This window comes from Muntiacus reevesi, chromosome 7 (genome assembly GCF_963930625.1).
Source record: "Muntiacus reevesi chromosome 7, mMunRee1.1, whole genome shotgun sequence".
NCBI lineage: Eukaryota > Metazoa > Chordata > Mammalia > Artiodactyla > Cervidae > Muntiacus > Muntiacus reevesi.
Genome location: NC_089255.1, coordinates 16,004,094 through 16,020,097, shown reverse-complemented (window position 1 = coordinate 16,020,097; position 16,004 = coordinate 16,004,094). Strand labels below are relative to the sequence as shown.

The window sequence follows — 16,004 nt, the reverse complement described above, 5'->3', positions numbered from 1 at the left end:
GGCCCCCGAGGCTGCAGGCTGGCCTGCACCCTGTCTGGAGGCTGGCCTAGAACCCGCAGGACCTGCCAGAGGCAAGTAGTGCTGGATCAGCCGGCCGGCGACAGTGGGTGTGGCTTCTGGCTGCAGCCATCCCTGCCTGCCCCCAAAGTCCCGACAGCCTCTGGTTACTGCGGACAGTGATGCACTCTGCCCAGGGGTGGAAAGCTGGGCAAGCGAAAGTCACTCAGTCATGTCTGACTCTCTGCGACCCCATGGACTGTAGCTCACCAGGTTCCTCTGTCCATGGAATTCTCTAAGCAAGAATACTGGAGTGAGTAGCCATTCCCTTCTCCAGGGGAATCTTCCTGACCCAGGGATTGAACCCAGGTCTCCTGCACTTCAGGCAGACTGAATGAAAAGTGAGAAAGGAAAAATCATGTCCAGGGTTAACATGCCCCTTCCCATCACATGTCCCCACAGTGTCCCACAGAGTACTGGGAAGCAGGAAGGATCATCGAAGGGAAACATGCCTGAAGATGGGTCTCCTATTTCTTGGCCTAGAAACGTCACACAGGGCTGGCATCCGTGTAAGAAGGTGGTCCTCTGTGCAGTGTGAGTCAGGGGCTACCCTCCACACTGTGAGGCTAGAGATTTCACCACGAGAGATTCACTTCTTTGAGTCTTTAAAGAAGGCCCTAAGGAACATGCTGATACTTTGGGGAGAGAAGAGGTGTCATGGGAGTAGCAGAATCATCGGCAGAATTTTTTTTCCCTCTAACTTTTCATGCCGAGTCCCAGTCTTCCTTTCAGGACAGACAGAATTCATTTCCACAGTAACGTGTGTCAGCTGGGAGAGACATCTGAGCAGGAGGGGTGGAGCCCGGGCAGAGAACCCAGCTCTGTTTAGGCCCGTCATAAACAAAGGCCCATCATAAACAAACACCCAGCATAAACAAAGGCCCGTCTTTGTGTGGAGAGAGCACTGGGCAAGGAGTCAGGGGGCCTGGTCACGGCTGGCTGAGTGGCCCTGGGAGGCCCGGGTGACCCCACGAGCTACATAACATCTGCACCTCCGTCTCCACATCCTAGAGTGAGAACACTGAGGAGGCGAGGCTCACCGGCACCAGGAGGCGCTCAGAGACCAGCGCGAACACACGCTGGGCCCCACCAGGTGTGCCAAACACGTCGGCCCTCCCAAAGCAGGGATCATCTGCTCTGATCAACCCCCCAGAGACCCTGCCCAGCCTCTGTCCTCCGCACACCAGCGGGACACAGGAGCTGAGCCCAGGAGCCTGAACAACGCCAACTTGAATGGAACAAGGCCCGCTTTATCAGGACAGGTGCTTTCTCTTTGAAAGTCAAATCGGAGGCCCCTGCACAAGGAAGGGTGTTCACAGCACACCCAGCCTGGCAGGGTGGAGGCCCAGGCACCGCAGGGACTGTGTCCCCTGACCCCTCCCTCCCTGGCCCGTGGCCCCTGAGAGCTTGACCACTGGACTTCACTTCTTCAGACTCCCCTTCTGTTCTTTTCCGGCCCTGAAGGAAATCTGGAGGGGAATAAGCAAAGACTTGATCATTAACAGGAGACCATAAAGTACCCAAGGGGCTTCCTGAGAGGCATTAGTGGTAAAGAACCCACCTGCCAATGCAGGCCTAAGAGATGTAAGAGACACAGGTTCAGTCCCGGGGTCGGGAAGATCCTCTGAAGGAGGGCATGGCAACCCACTCGAGTATTCTTGCCTGGAGAATCCCATGGATAGAGGAGCCTGGCAGGCTATAGTCCATGGGGTCACACAGAGTTGGCTATGACTGAAGCAACTTAAGTGCACATGCGTACACACACCCCAAAGGACAAAACTAATACTTCCAGAAGAGAACAAGGTATAAAACCAGGACCCAGAGATGTCAGGAGGCCTGCTCAAGGTCATCCAGCAAGCTGGTCTTAGGGCAAGCCCAGAAGCCTCCAGTCTTGCTAAGGGTCAACCTAGAAGCAAGATTCCAGCAACTGGGCATCTGCTGGACTCAAAAGAACTGTCTCTGGGAGGACAGTGACGATTAAAGCAAACCAGTCCAAGAGGAAGGAGGGACAAAGACAACAGCCAATTTGCCTTCCTCCCAGGTCCTCCCCAGCCTCACGTTTAAGCCAAATGTTTCATCCTCCTTCACACAATTTCTTTTTTCAAAAATTATTTACACCTTTTTTTTTGCAAACCATTGAAAGAAATGGTTTCAAATCATTGAAAACCTCTCGGGTTCTAGAGAGGATGCGTACCAAAACCGTCAAAGAACTCAACTGCTGATGCCTCATGTTTCAGAAACAGATGCCCTCCCTTCTTGGGGCCCTTCTCAGAGCCACTGCTCCCCAGCAATGCCCGTCACAAGAAAGGGCCCCAGCGAGAAGCATTACTGGGCCCTGATCTGGGGGAAACAAACACTTGTTTTCTGCCCCGAGGGCCACTGAAGGATACTCGAGGGACCACACCTGCCCAATTGGAAGCATTTTCAAAGCCTCATCATCCCTCGCAGAAGTGCAAAGCCACAGTTCATCCAGCTAGCAGTCCCCCAAGGCTCCCCTGCCTGTCAAAGAGGCTGAAACACTTTGATAGAGCCCACAGGGGCTCCCTGTCTCCTGCCCAATCCCTTGCCAACCGCTCACCTGTCACCCCCAAAGCAGCCATCATCATCTTCCTGCACCCCGGGGGGCCTGATGCAAAGCTCCCCTGGGACACCTGGTCTTGTGGGGCTCCCACGCCTTCCTTCCCCCTTGAGGAGACCCATGGTCTGCTGGAGTTCTTCCTGCTTCTAGAAGTTGTCTCTGCCAACCACAACCCAGCTGGCTTCCCTTCATTCTCTGCACTGGCATCTGGGGTGATCGAGCCTTCTGGAGAAGGGGGACATGGTGTCTTTGCTGGGGAAGCTGAAAAAACGCAACAGACTTATAGGATCTATGACACCCAGCCCAGGTCAGTGTTCAGGGAGCAAGGTAAACACGAGCTGAACGTGAGGTTATTTACCCACAAATTCCACTCTCAAAAGGTCAATAACTCTTGAGGCAACAATAAAAGAAAAATCACCAGGTAGCTTGAGTGATGGCCAAGCATTGGCCATGGTGAGCATGTGTCTGTGAACTTCCAGTGGATTTACTGACTTAAAGCACAGGTCTGGGAGGTGGACCAGCATGACCAGAAAAGGCAAATCCTCCCCCAGTGCACACGCACACACACACTCTGTGTGATCTGAGACATTGCGGACTACAGCCCCCAGCCCCAATAGAGCAGTGCTACTGCTAATCCTTCTACCATTATTTCTCTCTTCTCCATGTTGTAAAGCCTTTCTGGTCTTCAAGAATTCTCCTCTCAAATCCAATGCCACTGGAAGAACCGGATGGGCTCCTGATCCCAGGGGAGGGAGGCTCTGGCAAGGATGAGGGGGCTTTCATGGGGGAGGCAGAAAGCACCTAGAGGGTGGGGCGACTAGAGACAGGAGGGTACACCTCTGCAGTGGAACAGGCAGAAGGGCGGGAGGACGGTGCTGGTACCAGGAGGTGGTGGTAGCAAGGCTCAGGAGCGAAGGCGGATAGTTGAGTTCATCCAGGGACAGGTGCTTGTTAACCCGACACTAAAGGCCAGAGCTGGACTCATGTCATTTCCAGGTCTTTCCTCATCCACAGCTCCAGAGCCCTACCCTGGACTCACCCAGGGAACCAACGTAAAGTCAGATTGCTCCTGGGAATTTAAAAGGAGCACCCACAGGACCCAGCCTGTATCTTTGACCCCATCGCCCCCTCCTTCCCCACATGCAGCCAGGTTCACCTTCTCTGTACATTTTCCTCCAGCCTCCCGGTTCTGATCACCCCCCACCCACCTGCACCTACACGGTTCCCTGTGACTCCCTGTCTGTGTTCCGGCCCTTCCGTGAACGCTATCCTCATCTTGAGACACCTCCTCTAGAAGTCCACACCGAGAGCCTGTTTATTTAAGCACGCACACTGACAGCTCTGCAGGCTCACTGGGACCTGCGGTTTACGCACCCTCACGCTCTGTCCTTCCAAGGGTCCCTCTTGCCTTAACCGCACCCACAGGATTTTAATTTATGAAGATGTCTGCATGGCACATAGGGAGGCTAGTGACATTGAAAGAATGCCTTACTTACGTTTCCCAAGAGAATGGGGGAACAGCACACAGGACCACAGGGAGCACCAGGCTTTGGTCAAGAGGCGGAAGCAGGAGCGAGGGGTAGGCCTAACGCCAGAGCCTCTACTGGGGTTCCATGGGAAAGGCAGGCACGGCCGCTCAGGATTGGCTGGTTTGAATAGTTCCAGCAGACGTGGGGGCATCGGGGCTGTCTCTAGTTGCCTGGGACCTGGCACTGGGCTGGTTTAGGGCAGGGGAAATATATGGCACGTGTGAGAGTGAGATAAGTAAGGGATTCAGAGTATGGAGTCTGATTACAGGGGAAACATAACCATGTTGGCCATCAGCTCGGCCCACTGATTAGCACATGCCAAACAGAAAAATACACTATCTAAGGAAACACAGAATACCCATCCCCTCACTTCCCCTCATCTAGCTGTTTCCAGCATTTGTTCATCCACTCTTTGCTAATACTGCAGTTCTGTTCTATAACTTTCTGACACCTTGTTAACATAATCCCATGCCTCAGTGGACTCAAATATCTGCCTTCTCTCTCAAAACTTGCTGCCACCAAGTTCCTGGCACCAGCACCCTCATCCCACCTGCCCTTCTGCCTGTTACACAGGAGAGGTGTTTCCGGTCCCGGTCCTAATGTGGAACCTACTCCAACACTTCCTCGGGGACCCCTGAGCCAGGGACCACCCCCCACCCCAGTGAACATTATAATTCTGAAAACATAGCAGCAAAAACAAAAAAACTGCCCTGATCAACTGTGTGTGTGTAGGGGGTGGGGTGGGGCAGAATGCTTGTATTTTATATTCCAGACAAAAGACAAGTTTCTCCAATACACAAAGATCACCTCTAATTCAGTGAGAAGAGGACCAATAACCTCACAGAAAATGGGTGAAACATGCAAATAGACAGCTCATAGAAATGGAAATGCACATGGCTCTCATCTATGAAAACATGTTCAGCCTTATTCAGAGCAAGAAAAATGCAAATTAAAATGACGTCAAGAAACTATCTTTGTCTTCCAGATTGGCAAATATCAGTAAGCTGGTAACAATATGTTGGAGGGTATAGAAAAATGAGCATCCTTGTGTTCCACCGATAAGAGTGAACATTCTTATAAATTCTATGGAGAGCAATCTGCTGATAACTTTCAAAACACAAACCACACAAAGCTTCTGACTCATCAATGCCACTTCTGAGACTTTTTCCCACATGCACCCACTAACCCTGCAAATGACTAAAGCACAAGGATATTCAGAGGGACATTGTTTGTGATGTCCCCAAACAGGAGATTTGTTAACTAAACTACATGCCATCCATGTCATGGAACGTTACATAGCTGTAAAGGAGAATGAAGAAGCTCTCCATGAACTTATCTGGAAGCTTCTCAAAAGAGCTAAGTGGAGGATTTCCATAGTGGTACTGGCTAAGAATCTGCCTGCCAATGCAGGGGACTCGGGTTTAATCCCTGGTCCAGGAAGATCCCTCAGGCTGGGGGATAACTAAACCTGCAAGCTACAACTACTGAGCCCAAGCTCCTCAAGCCTGTGCTCTACAATAAGAGAAGCCACCGCAATGAGAAGCCCATGCGCCACAATGATGAGAAGCTTCCACTCACTGCAACTAGAGAAACCTCATGCGCTGTATCAAAGACCCAGTGCAGCCAAAAACAAGAAATAAATAAGAAATAAAAAGTTTTTTAAAAAACAGAGAGCAAGCTAAGTGGAAAAAGACCAAATAAGTGACAGAAGAATGCATACAGTGTTGCTGCCTTTTGGGGGTAAGATCATACATGCACTTACTGATCTGCACATGAAATGTCTCTGCAAGAATATTTAAGAAGCTGGTAGAGTTGTCTCTGAGGAGCAGAGGGCGCTGGAGGCCAAAAGAGATGGGTGTGGAGACTTTTTCACTGTGAAATCGTTACACTTTTTGAATTCTGAACTATGTATATTTTTCTTCTAAAAAAAAAAAAAAAGGTGGGTGTGGGGGCAAAACAAGCAAGATGCAATAAATAAACAAAACCCTCCCTATCGCACTTTCCTTCTGGTTTCTATGCTCTCTCCTCACCTTCTGCTGACACGTTTGGAAAAGGCTGTCTGCCAGCTGTCCCCATACCCTCCTGGCCCTTCGTCCGCGACCCCAGACTGACCAAGTCACTGGTCTCTGAATCCAGTGGCCATGTCCCAGTCCTCACCTTCCTTGAAGGCTCCAGCAGCTCACTGCAGGCCAGGTCCCCCCTCCTTCATCATCCTCAGGCTCCCCCAGCACCCCACTCCCCAGTTCCCTGCTCAGTCTCTGGGCTGCCTCCCCAGGTCCAGTCTCTGAATGCCAGCACCCCTGGAGCTCACCTCTAGGCCCTCCTCTCTGCTCTGCTCTTTGCGGTCCACAATCCCCCTGGGGTACCTGGTCTACCCAAGGCTAAGTTTGTCATCTACACGCATGTCATTCCCAAACATGCATCTCCAGCTGGACCTCTCTTTTGAGCTCAGGGCCCCATTTGGATGACTCCCTGGGATTTCCCACACAACAGGCCCCAAATGTAATTCATCAGCTTCCAGCCAGTTTCATCCTCCATACCTGGATGGCTTCCTTGCCTGTGTTCCCTTCTGTATATCCCTCGAACCTGGCCAGTCTTCTCCTCCTCCACTACTGTCCATCTAATGGAAGCCTTCCCACCTCAGGGCCTCTGCATTCCAGTTACCTCTGCCTTAAATATTCTCCTCCACTCCTCATCCCTGCTTTATCTTGATTCTTATCTATCTTCTAGAACTCAGATTAACACCACTTCCTCAAGAGACCTTTCCTAGTCCCTGGGCCAATGACTCTCAAGTGAGGGTGATTTTTTTCCAGGGTACATTTGGCAAGGTCTAGAGATGTTTTTGGTGATCACAACTGGGGTTGGGGTATATGGGGAGAGGCCAGGGATGCTGCTAAACATCCTACAACACTCCAGACAGTCCCCACAACAAAGAGTTATCTGATCCAGAATGTTGGGAGTGGAGATGTGCAAGCCCCGGCCCTAGGTTAAATCATGTCCCATGACATACTTTCACAGCATGCTCCATTTCTTTTGAAGAGCACCTATCACAATCGTGTCAATATTTACCTGTGCAAAGGTATTGGCCAAGTTTCATCTTCTAAGCCTTATGAGATGAATAAATAAATTAAAGTCACTGGCTCGGGTTTATCTCTATATCTCCAATTCCCATGCCCAACCTCAAACTCAGAGCCTTGAGTCTGGCAGTGAAAACATATGGGGAGATATGAAATACTCAGGGCAGGGATTGGCGGTACTGAGCAGGGCGCTCTCTGCGTGTCTTGGCCTCCAACTTCGGGGGATCTTCTGTGCCACCTGACGGCAGTCCTTTCCCTGCCCTGGACCAGCTTCTGCCGCGTTGCTGCAGCACCTAGCTCTGCGTAGCTTTGCACACCCCTCAAATCCTGTCTCCACCCAGGTGGTTCCACAGGCCCCTTCAAGCCAATGGATATGCCCTCCTCATCTTGTCAAACTGGTCGCTCCTCCTGTTAAGTTCATCTGGCAGCCTCACCACTACTCACCCAGCACAGACCCGGGTGCCCTGTGCAGCCCACCCACACCCACCCGTTCCTTCCACCCAACTCAGACATCAGGCTCCAGCACGTGCCTTAAACCTCTCTCCCTGCCAGGCCCTGTGTGACATCACTTTCAGCTCTGCCCATCTCAGATGACAACAGGCCTGTATCATTTCCTGATTAAAACCCCCTTCAGGGCTTCTCACGGCCCACAGCGTGGAGCCCAGGTTTCTCGCCTGGTCCAAGACCCTTCACCCTCTGCGGTTCGCCTCCAGCCCCAAGCACAAACACCTCTGTGCCTCTTGTCTCCTGCCGCAGTCCAGGCCCTCTCCCCGCCCCTCCGCCTTCCCTTTCCTGTCCCCCTCCCTTCCTCTTCCTCTCCTTAGATGCCTGAAGAGCCCATGTTCATCCTTAAGATCTAGTTCCAACTCTTCTTCTTCAACGGTATGGTGGTTCCTCAAAAAAATGAAATGTACCACTTCCGCTGAATCCAGCAATTCCACTTCTGGGGACATACCTCAAAGAACTAAAAGCAGGGACCCAAAGAGATATTTGTCTACACATGTTTATGGCAGCTGTACTGACAAGAGCCTAAAGGTGGAAGCGACCCATGTCCTTTGATAAACAAAATATGGTATATTGAACACTGGAATCTCATTCTACTTTCAAAAGTAAAGAAAATCTGATGTATACCACACCAATAAACCTTAAAACACAATACTAAGTGGAAGAAGCCAGACACAAAAACCCTTATGTTACAAGATTCTGCTAAAAAGAAAAAAAAGACTACTTACATGAGGTACCCAGAAAGCAGCATGGTGGTTACCAGAGGCAGAGGGGAGGAGGGAAAGGGTGGCTAGTGCTTCCCGGGCACAGAGTTTTGGTTTTGTAAAGTGAAACGAGTTCTGGAGTTGGATGATGAGGAGGATTATACAACAATGTAAATGTCCTTAATGACACTGAACTGCATGCTTTGAAATGATTAAAATGGAAAATTAAGTTGTATGTTGTGTACATTTTACCACCCACAAAAAAGGCAAAAACCAAAACTCACACCCAAGCTCTTCTTGTTGAAATCCCCTGCATGCCACCATTACCTCCCCAAACCCAGGCACACCCTCCACCCACCATCCCCGATTCCCTACCTCACCCCCTGGGTGGAGCTGACCAGACCCTCCTCTGCGCACTGCAATTACAGACTGAACTCTGCCCTCCCAGGCTCAAGGCTTCTGCTGGAGAGGGCTGTGTCTGACTCCCTGCTCCTTCTGCAGCATCCAGAGCAGTCTCCCATCCTTCAGTGAGAATCAGAAGAATGAATAACCCAAACCAGTCATTCTGGGTTCATACCACCCCAAATTTCACAGCCTGTTGCCCTCAGAACAGTCATTTACTACTAAGACTCACTGACAAACTCCTCCCATTCCTAGAGAAGATAAATCTTCACCCTTCCATGAAGCAAAAAGGTCAGAAGGGGCTTCCATGGACGGTTAATAAACAACTAACTCAGGAGGAATAAACACAATAAAACCAGGGCTGGGTTGGGGTACGAGCACGTGGCCCTCGGGTCTGACACCCCGTGCTCTGCCTTTCCGTCCTCTGCGTGGCGGGTGGCTGCTGATTCACTTCCTGGGACCCCTTCCAGGGCAGCAGGAAAGGGGACCGCGGAGGAGCCAACTCCTCAGGGCATGTAGAGATGATTAGTCACTGGCTGGAAGGCTGCTGACCTTAGTCCCTGGGCCGACTACAGGCCTGCTTCTCCCCCCCCCTGCCTTCTTATGCAACCCAAGGTCTGGGAGGCAAAGAGACCCAGCAAGAGGACCAGTGGGCCCAGCGCCTTTCCTGTTCTCAGAGCTCACACGGCCCCCATAAGCCTTGGAGACCCCATGGACGGGCTCCACACACACACATAGTTCTCACTTCCAAAACAGGGCTGAAAGAGAAAGGGTGTCTTCCTGGTCCTGAGGGTAGTCATTGGGAGGATCTTCAGAGATCATCTAACCCCATGGTTCTCAATTAGAGGTGATTCTGCCACCAGGGGTCAGTTGGCAACATCTGGAGACATTTGTGTTCGTCAAGAAAGGGGAGAGAGGTGGTCCCCAGCATCTAGAAGGTAGAGGCTGCCGTCAAAGCACGGGCCAGCCTGGCAGCACAGAAGTATCTGGTCCACAGTGTCAACAGTCCCCAATCCCAGCCAAGCTGTCTCTTCTACAGATGAGGAAACTGGGACCCAAAACCATACTGTGAGTCAGATCGAGTCAGAATTAGAGTCTCCAGGGCTCCCCACCAGCCACTCCAGCCTTCAGCTCCCGACTCCTGCGACTGACTCAAAGACTGGCCAGCTGGCCAGGTAGAGGGACTCAGGACCCTGAGATCTAGACAACTTCTGAAGGCCGGGCTCTGTGCCTCCGGCGGGCTCCACTGCATCGCACCAGGGCCGGCCTGACCACAGGGCTCCCGCATGACCAAAGGGGGAGAATGTCTTCAGGGGCTACAGCGTGCCCAGGCAGAATGCCTATGTGAGGCTTAAGTAAAAGTCACCGTGTAAGTCCTCAGAGCTCTCTGGGGTGGTCCTGGCCTGGGGTCGAGGCCGGAAGAGGGAGCAACTCTGTAAGATAAACCCTGGGTAAAAGGACAGGGCACGGATGGAAACCACACCTGAAATCGCTGCTTTGGGGAAACGCTTTTTCCCTGGCTGCCAAAAATGATTGTATCTCTCACACCTGTGAGCTTCTCGATGCCATTTCAGAATAACACCTGGAGTCATCCTTGTCCTTTTACCCCAGAAGCCAATACTATGTCTCCCACCACAGACCAGACACTAGGGTGTAGGTACAGCCAACAGCACTGATGATGAAACCCCCGTTATTCATGAAAGGCTGACTCACATCATGTCACAACAGGCAAACTTTTCCATCCACTGTTGCTGAAAGTCACCAGACTTGTAGTGACGGTGGTGATAAAGAGGAGGCAAGGAACAGGAGTGTCTGAGCTATCTATGTCTCATGTCAGGGTCTCCCCTCCTCACAGGAAGAGAGCCCATGAGGAGTGGCTGAGGGACAAGAATGGGGGGAGGGAACTAGAGTGGCCTCAGAAAGAGAAGTCACCATCACAGACTCCTTTCTTCACAAAGTATTAGCATTGTTCTCTCCACCTGCCCTGCTTTAGTCCTCCCCAGTTTTCCCAATGTGCTGGTAACCCCCACACATCCTTCAAGGCCCAACTTCTGGAGTCCCTCTCCCAACATCAATTCTAACTCTTAATTTGGCAAATCACAGTGCTAGTGGGAGAAGACCTGGAGGTCAATAGCAGGGGAAACGCTAAAGTTCCCTATGGATCTAACGTGGGGGCCTGCACAGGATCTGCTTTCCCTGTTTCCATGTGTGTGCACACCATCCTGGCCTCCAGGCTCTCTGTCCTGTCTGTGTGGCCTATATGGCTGACTGCAGTAGCATGACATGGAGGCTGAGGCTTCAGGGTCTGCCACTAAGGCACTTCAGTCGTGTCCGACTCTGTGCGACCCCATAGACGGCAGCCCACCAGGCTCCGCCGTCCCTGGGATTCTCCAGACAAGAACACTGAAGTGGGTTGCCAGTTCCTTCTCCAATGCATGAAAGTGAAAAGTGAAAGTGAAGTCGCTCAGTCGTGTCCGACTCTTAGTGACCCCATGGACCACAGCCTACTAGGCTCCTCCGTCCATGGGATTTTCCAGGCAAGAATACTGGAGTGGGGTGCCATTGCCTTCTCCTTCAGGGTCTGGAGCCAAACTAATTCTGCTACCCCTCTCCCTGCAACTGTCATCTTGGCCAAAGTTATATCACCTTGCTGAGGCTGTTTCCTCATCTATAAAATGGAGATGTTACAGTTTCAACCTCATGGCTGTTGTAAGGATTCCCTAGGACAAGCACTTAGAACTGTGTCTGGCACCCAATTAGCATGCAGTGAATGCTGATTACTATGACTAAAGATGCAGCCCTGCTTGTCCCAGCAGTTGGAAAAGGCAGGGTCTACATTTCCAGTGAGTGTGAAGAGGAGAGACACCTGTAGGGACCTTATCTCCTGTTCCGGTAATAACCTCTTTGGGAGGGTTTCTTGCCATCATTGTCTTTTCCTCCAATAAACACCACATGGCCTTGAGTTTTCCCTTAGAACACAGACATAAGTCCTTTGCAGAAACAACAATGGTTGGAAGAATGATGCGGGGCAAGGGAGGTTTAAATTGCTCAGTGCTGGTGAATGTGTGGATGTATCTCCCATATTTTCTATCCCATAGAAAGTTCCAGTTTCTACCCTACCCACCCCTACCCACACACACCCAGGCTTCTCCAACCCGCTTATCCCGACACAGCATCCTGGAAATTCAAGCTCTTGGAGCCTCCAGTAAACCACTCGTTGGATTCCTAAGGGAGGCCTTGGAGCCAGGCGCCCTGAGCAGAACAATGTCCTTACTCTTCCAGGCCCACATGTCTCGTTGCACTTTCTCAGACTGGTCTCTGATCCTTCCCCCAGCAGATGGGAAGATTCATCTCTTTCCCTAGGGTCATCAGGGACTTGACTTTGGTCCTCTGGGGTTCTCTAGGGCCCCGGGGCTTTTGAAAAGGTTGCCTGGAGAGGGCATTGTTTTCACCACTAACAGAGGCATAGCCCACCTCTGGAGAGCAGCAGTTTCTTTGGGGATGGGGGTCTGATGGGGAGCACTCCCCATGTGGCTCTCTCAAATCACTCTATGTGGATGGTGATATATTCAGCTAGGAGCTCCCCCCTGAGTAACTGGAGGCAGTTGGCCTGAAGGTTCTTGCTGAGGCTGCTCCTAAGCACCCCTAGCAACCTGGTGCTTGGGACAGAGACCCAGCTTAGAACTGACTCGAATCCAACCAAGAAAAGCTCCACCTCTGCCTTCAAGATGTCACTCCTTGTCCATCAACAGAGGAATGGATAAAGAAGATGTGGTACATATACAAAATGGAGTATTATTCAGCCATAAAAAGGAACACAATTGTGCCATTTGCAGAGATGTGGATGAACCTAGAGACTATCATACAGAGTGAAGTCAGAAAAACAAATACCACATGTATAAAATTGGCTTCCCAGGTGGTACTAGTGGTAAAGAACCTGCCTGCCAATGCAGGAGACATGGGGATTCGATGCCTGGGTGGGGAAGATCTCCTGGAGGAGGGCACGGCAACCCACTCCAGTATTCTAGCCTGAAGAATCCCATGGACAGAGGAGCCTGGCGGGCTACAGTCCACGGGGTCACAAAGAGTCAGACACGACTGAAGTGACTTAGCACACACACTGGTGTAAAATAGATAAGAACTGAGAAACCTACTGTATAGTACAGGGATCTCTGGTCCATGGTGACCTAAATGGGAAGGAAATCCAAAAAAGAGGGGATGTGCATAAAACTATAACTGATTCACTTTGCAGGATGGTAGAAATAAACAACACTGTAAAGCAACTATACTCCAATAAAAAAAAAATTAAAAAGAAAGAGAGGTCACTCCTCATCTCTGGGCCTCAGTCTCCCCAGCTGTACAATTAGGAAGGGTGGCCTGGACGTGTTCATTTATTCAACATACGTGAAATAAGCACCTACTGCACAAAGGGCACCGCTCTCGCTCCTGGAAGTAGAGTAGTGAATGAAACAGCCTGAAAGCCCTGCCCTCATGGAATCTAACAGGGAAGACAGCTGATAAACAAGACTTTTAAGGTGAAATACACAGGATATCAAATCAGTCAATCCTAACGGAAATCAACCCTGAACATTCACTGGAAGGATGGGTGCTGAAGTTCCAATACTTTGGCCACCTGATACAAAGAGCTGACTCACTGGAAAAGACTCTGATGCTGGGAAAGATTGAGGGCAGGAGGAGAGGGGGTGACAGAGGATGGGATGGTGGGATGGCATCACCGACTCAATGGACATGAGGTTTAGCAAACTCCAGGAGACAGTGAAGGACAGGGAAGCCTGGGGTGCTGCAGTCCATGGGGTCGCAAATAGTTGGACACGACTTAGCAACTGAACAACAACGAATGACATACAGGATATTAGATGGTGATAGTGCTGTGGAAAGGAGAGCACAGAAGAGGTGTAAGACTGTGAAATCTAAGGCTTATTCCAGCTGAGAGATTCTGGGTCTAAAGCTCTTGCTCCACTGGGTTCTCATTAAGAGCCAGGAATGGCAGTAGGAAGCCGGGCAGGGCCTATGAGTGTAGGAACCACTGGTGTGTGTGTGTGAAGGGTGGGGGTGATGGTGGAGGCAAAGTGCAGGGCCTTGAATCCCAGCTATGCTCTCAGTGGCCTTCCCCAAGCAGCAGAACTGGCCAGCTCTGGGTATTCTGGTCTGTTCTCAGGCCAAAGCAGACACCATGGCTGCTAAGGAATCCAAGGTTATAAGGTTCCTGGCAGAGCTTCAGATGTCTTCAGGGCACTGCCATAGAAAGTCTGCTACACCCCGCCTTTCCACTCGATGCCAGCCTTGGATCTCAGACCCCTCCCGCCCCTCCTAGAATCTCCCCTGTGTTGTAGAGTATCCCTTCTCCTTACATGGCTAGAGAGGGGTGATTTTTCACCAATTTTTAGCCATTTCTCTTCCTCTAGAGATTATTTTTGATTGACAGGTACTTCATGTGAACCTACTGTGTGCTCATTTTGAGGAGTGCTCTTAGAGGGACATCAAGTTGTGTGATCACTTCCTGGAAGGAATTTACAGCCCACCTGAGGAGGTCAGGCCAACAGACAAACATGTGAGGAAATACCTCTCAGTTTGCTTTGCAACTTACAGAGCCATTTGGACTACATACTCTTGCATGAAACCATGCAGTCTATTGTTCCCATTTTGCAGATGAAGAAATTGAGTCCTTTTCCCTAAATCCATGGTGGTCCCATGGAATGGTAAGGAGAGGAAGAAGGGAATGAAGACTAGCATTTCCAAATAAGATTTCCTGGAGAAATGGGTAAGACTTTGGTATAGATGGGCAAAAGGCCCTCTGCCTCCGACCTAGAGCAAGGCCATGTTGGACATATAACCCACTACCTGCTGCTTCTCCTAGCCTAACCAGAAGTGGATGGAGGGTAGAGTGAAAGGCCAGCTGTCTGGAAAGACAGATGGGATTAAGGACATGCTCACTGGCTTTAAAAAAAAAAAAAAAAAAGTTGGGTAAAGATTTCAAGGGCCTTCAGGAATGGCATTGAACACCTTTCTGGTCTGACTTATCAGAATGCCCTTTCCGTTCCACAAGGGCGAAGATCCGTCAGCTGGAAAAGAGTCTTTGCTGTTTCAGGTTAATTCATTCCATTCTTGTGGGGCACCATCAGGTATTATATAGCTATGTGTGTATGCTAAGTCACTTTAGTCGTGTCTGACTCTCTGTGACCCCATGGACTATAGCCCGCCAGGCTCCTCTGTCCATGGGATTCTCCAGGCAAGAATACTGCAGTGGGTTGCCATGCCCCCCTCCAGGGGATCTTCCCGAACCAGGGATCCAACCCACTTCCTTGTCTCCTGCACTGGCAGGTGGGTTCCTTACCACTAGCACCACCCGGGCTACAGCTGTGAGCAAAATAGGTCTCTGCCTCCTGCAGACCTTGTAGCTTAGCAAGGAGCTTGCCCTCTCTTGGAAGAGCTTCCCGACAAGATTTCAATTCTTCCTGGAGGTGTGCTTCCTACCCCTTTCAGGAGAAGAACCTCAAGAGAGGGAGAGACGAAATGAAGCCTTGATGATCAGGGGCCCAGCAAAATGGAGAACCAACAATCTGACTGTGGTTTGTGGTCCAAGTCCACCACTTTTCTCCAGCAAATTACTTAACCTCTTGGAGCCTCCGTTTTTGCCCATCTGACAATGGAAAAAGACCTACTTCCTCACTGGTTAATGGGGCGGGGGTGGTGGTGGTGGGTGAAGTCAGGGAAGTGCCCATGTGAGTGCTGTTAGCTCCTCTCTGATCCTCGACCTCCTCCACCTGTTCTCTCTACCTCTGCGTAGTTAGGACCATCTTTTACCCTCTTCCTCACACACAGCTGAGCGCTCCTCGCAGCCTAAGCAAGAGGAAGCCCATTCTGTTCAAATGGTCAAGGGTTATAGAGCTCGCTCTAATCCCTGCCTCTGCCCACCCTCTATCCCTCTGCCTTCCCTCTCTCCTTAGTGATCATCCTGAGGAGTGGGGGAGGGAGGAGGGGAGTGGAGAGGGAAGCGGAGGGAGGGGGGCTGTGGAGGATGCCCAGCAGGGCTGTGGCCTGAGGGAGGCAAGATAGAAGCCCGGAACTCCTCGTGGTTGGGCACCCAGTCATTCAGGGTCCTGACGGTGGCCCCCACCCCCACCGGGCAGAG

The 16,004-nt window shown here is 51.0% G+C and overlaps 1 protein-coding gene across 3 annotated transcripts in view; it reads right to left on the bottom strand.

The window, feature by feature from the left end:
* PAQR5 (progestin and adipoQ receptor family member 5) overlaps positions 1-16,004 on the bottom strand; it is a 91,218-nt gene that overhangs the window by 74,590 nt on the left and 624 nt on the right. The window contains exon 1 of one of the 3 annotated variants that reach the window (XM_065940893.1): positions 8,876-9,032. The exons of 1 other annotated variant lie outside the window; for it this stretch is intronic. In XM_065940893.1, coding sequence (XP_065796965.1) covers positions 8,876-8,970 — 95 coding nt within the window. In that variant the 5' untranslated portion in view covers positions 8,971-9,032. Of the gene's footprint in view, positions 1-8,824; positions 9,033-16,004 lie in introns of those variants that run through there. One more of the 3 variants, XM_065940895.1, reaches the window with a different exon arrangement.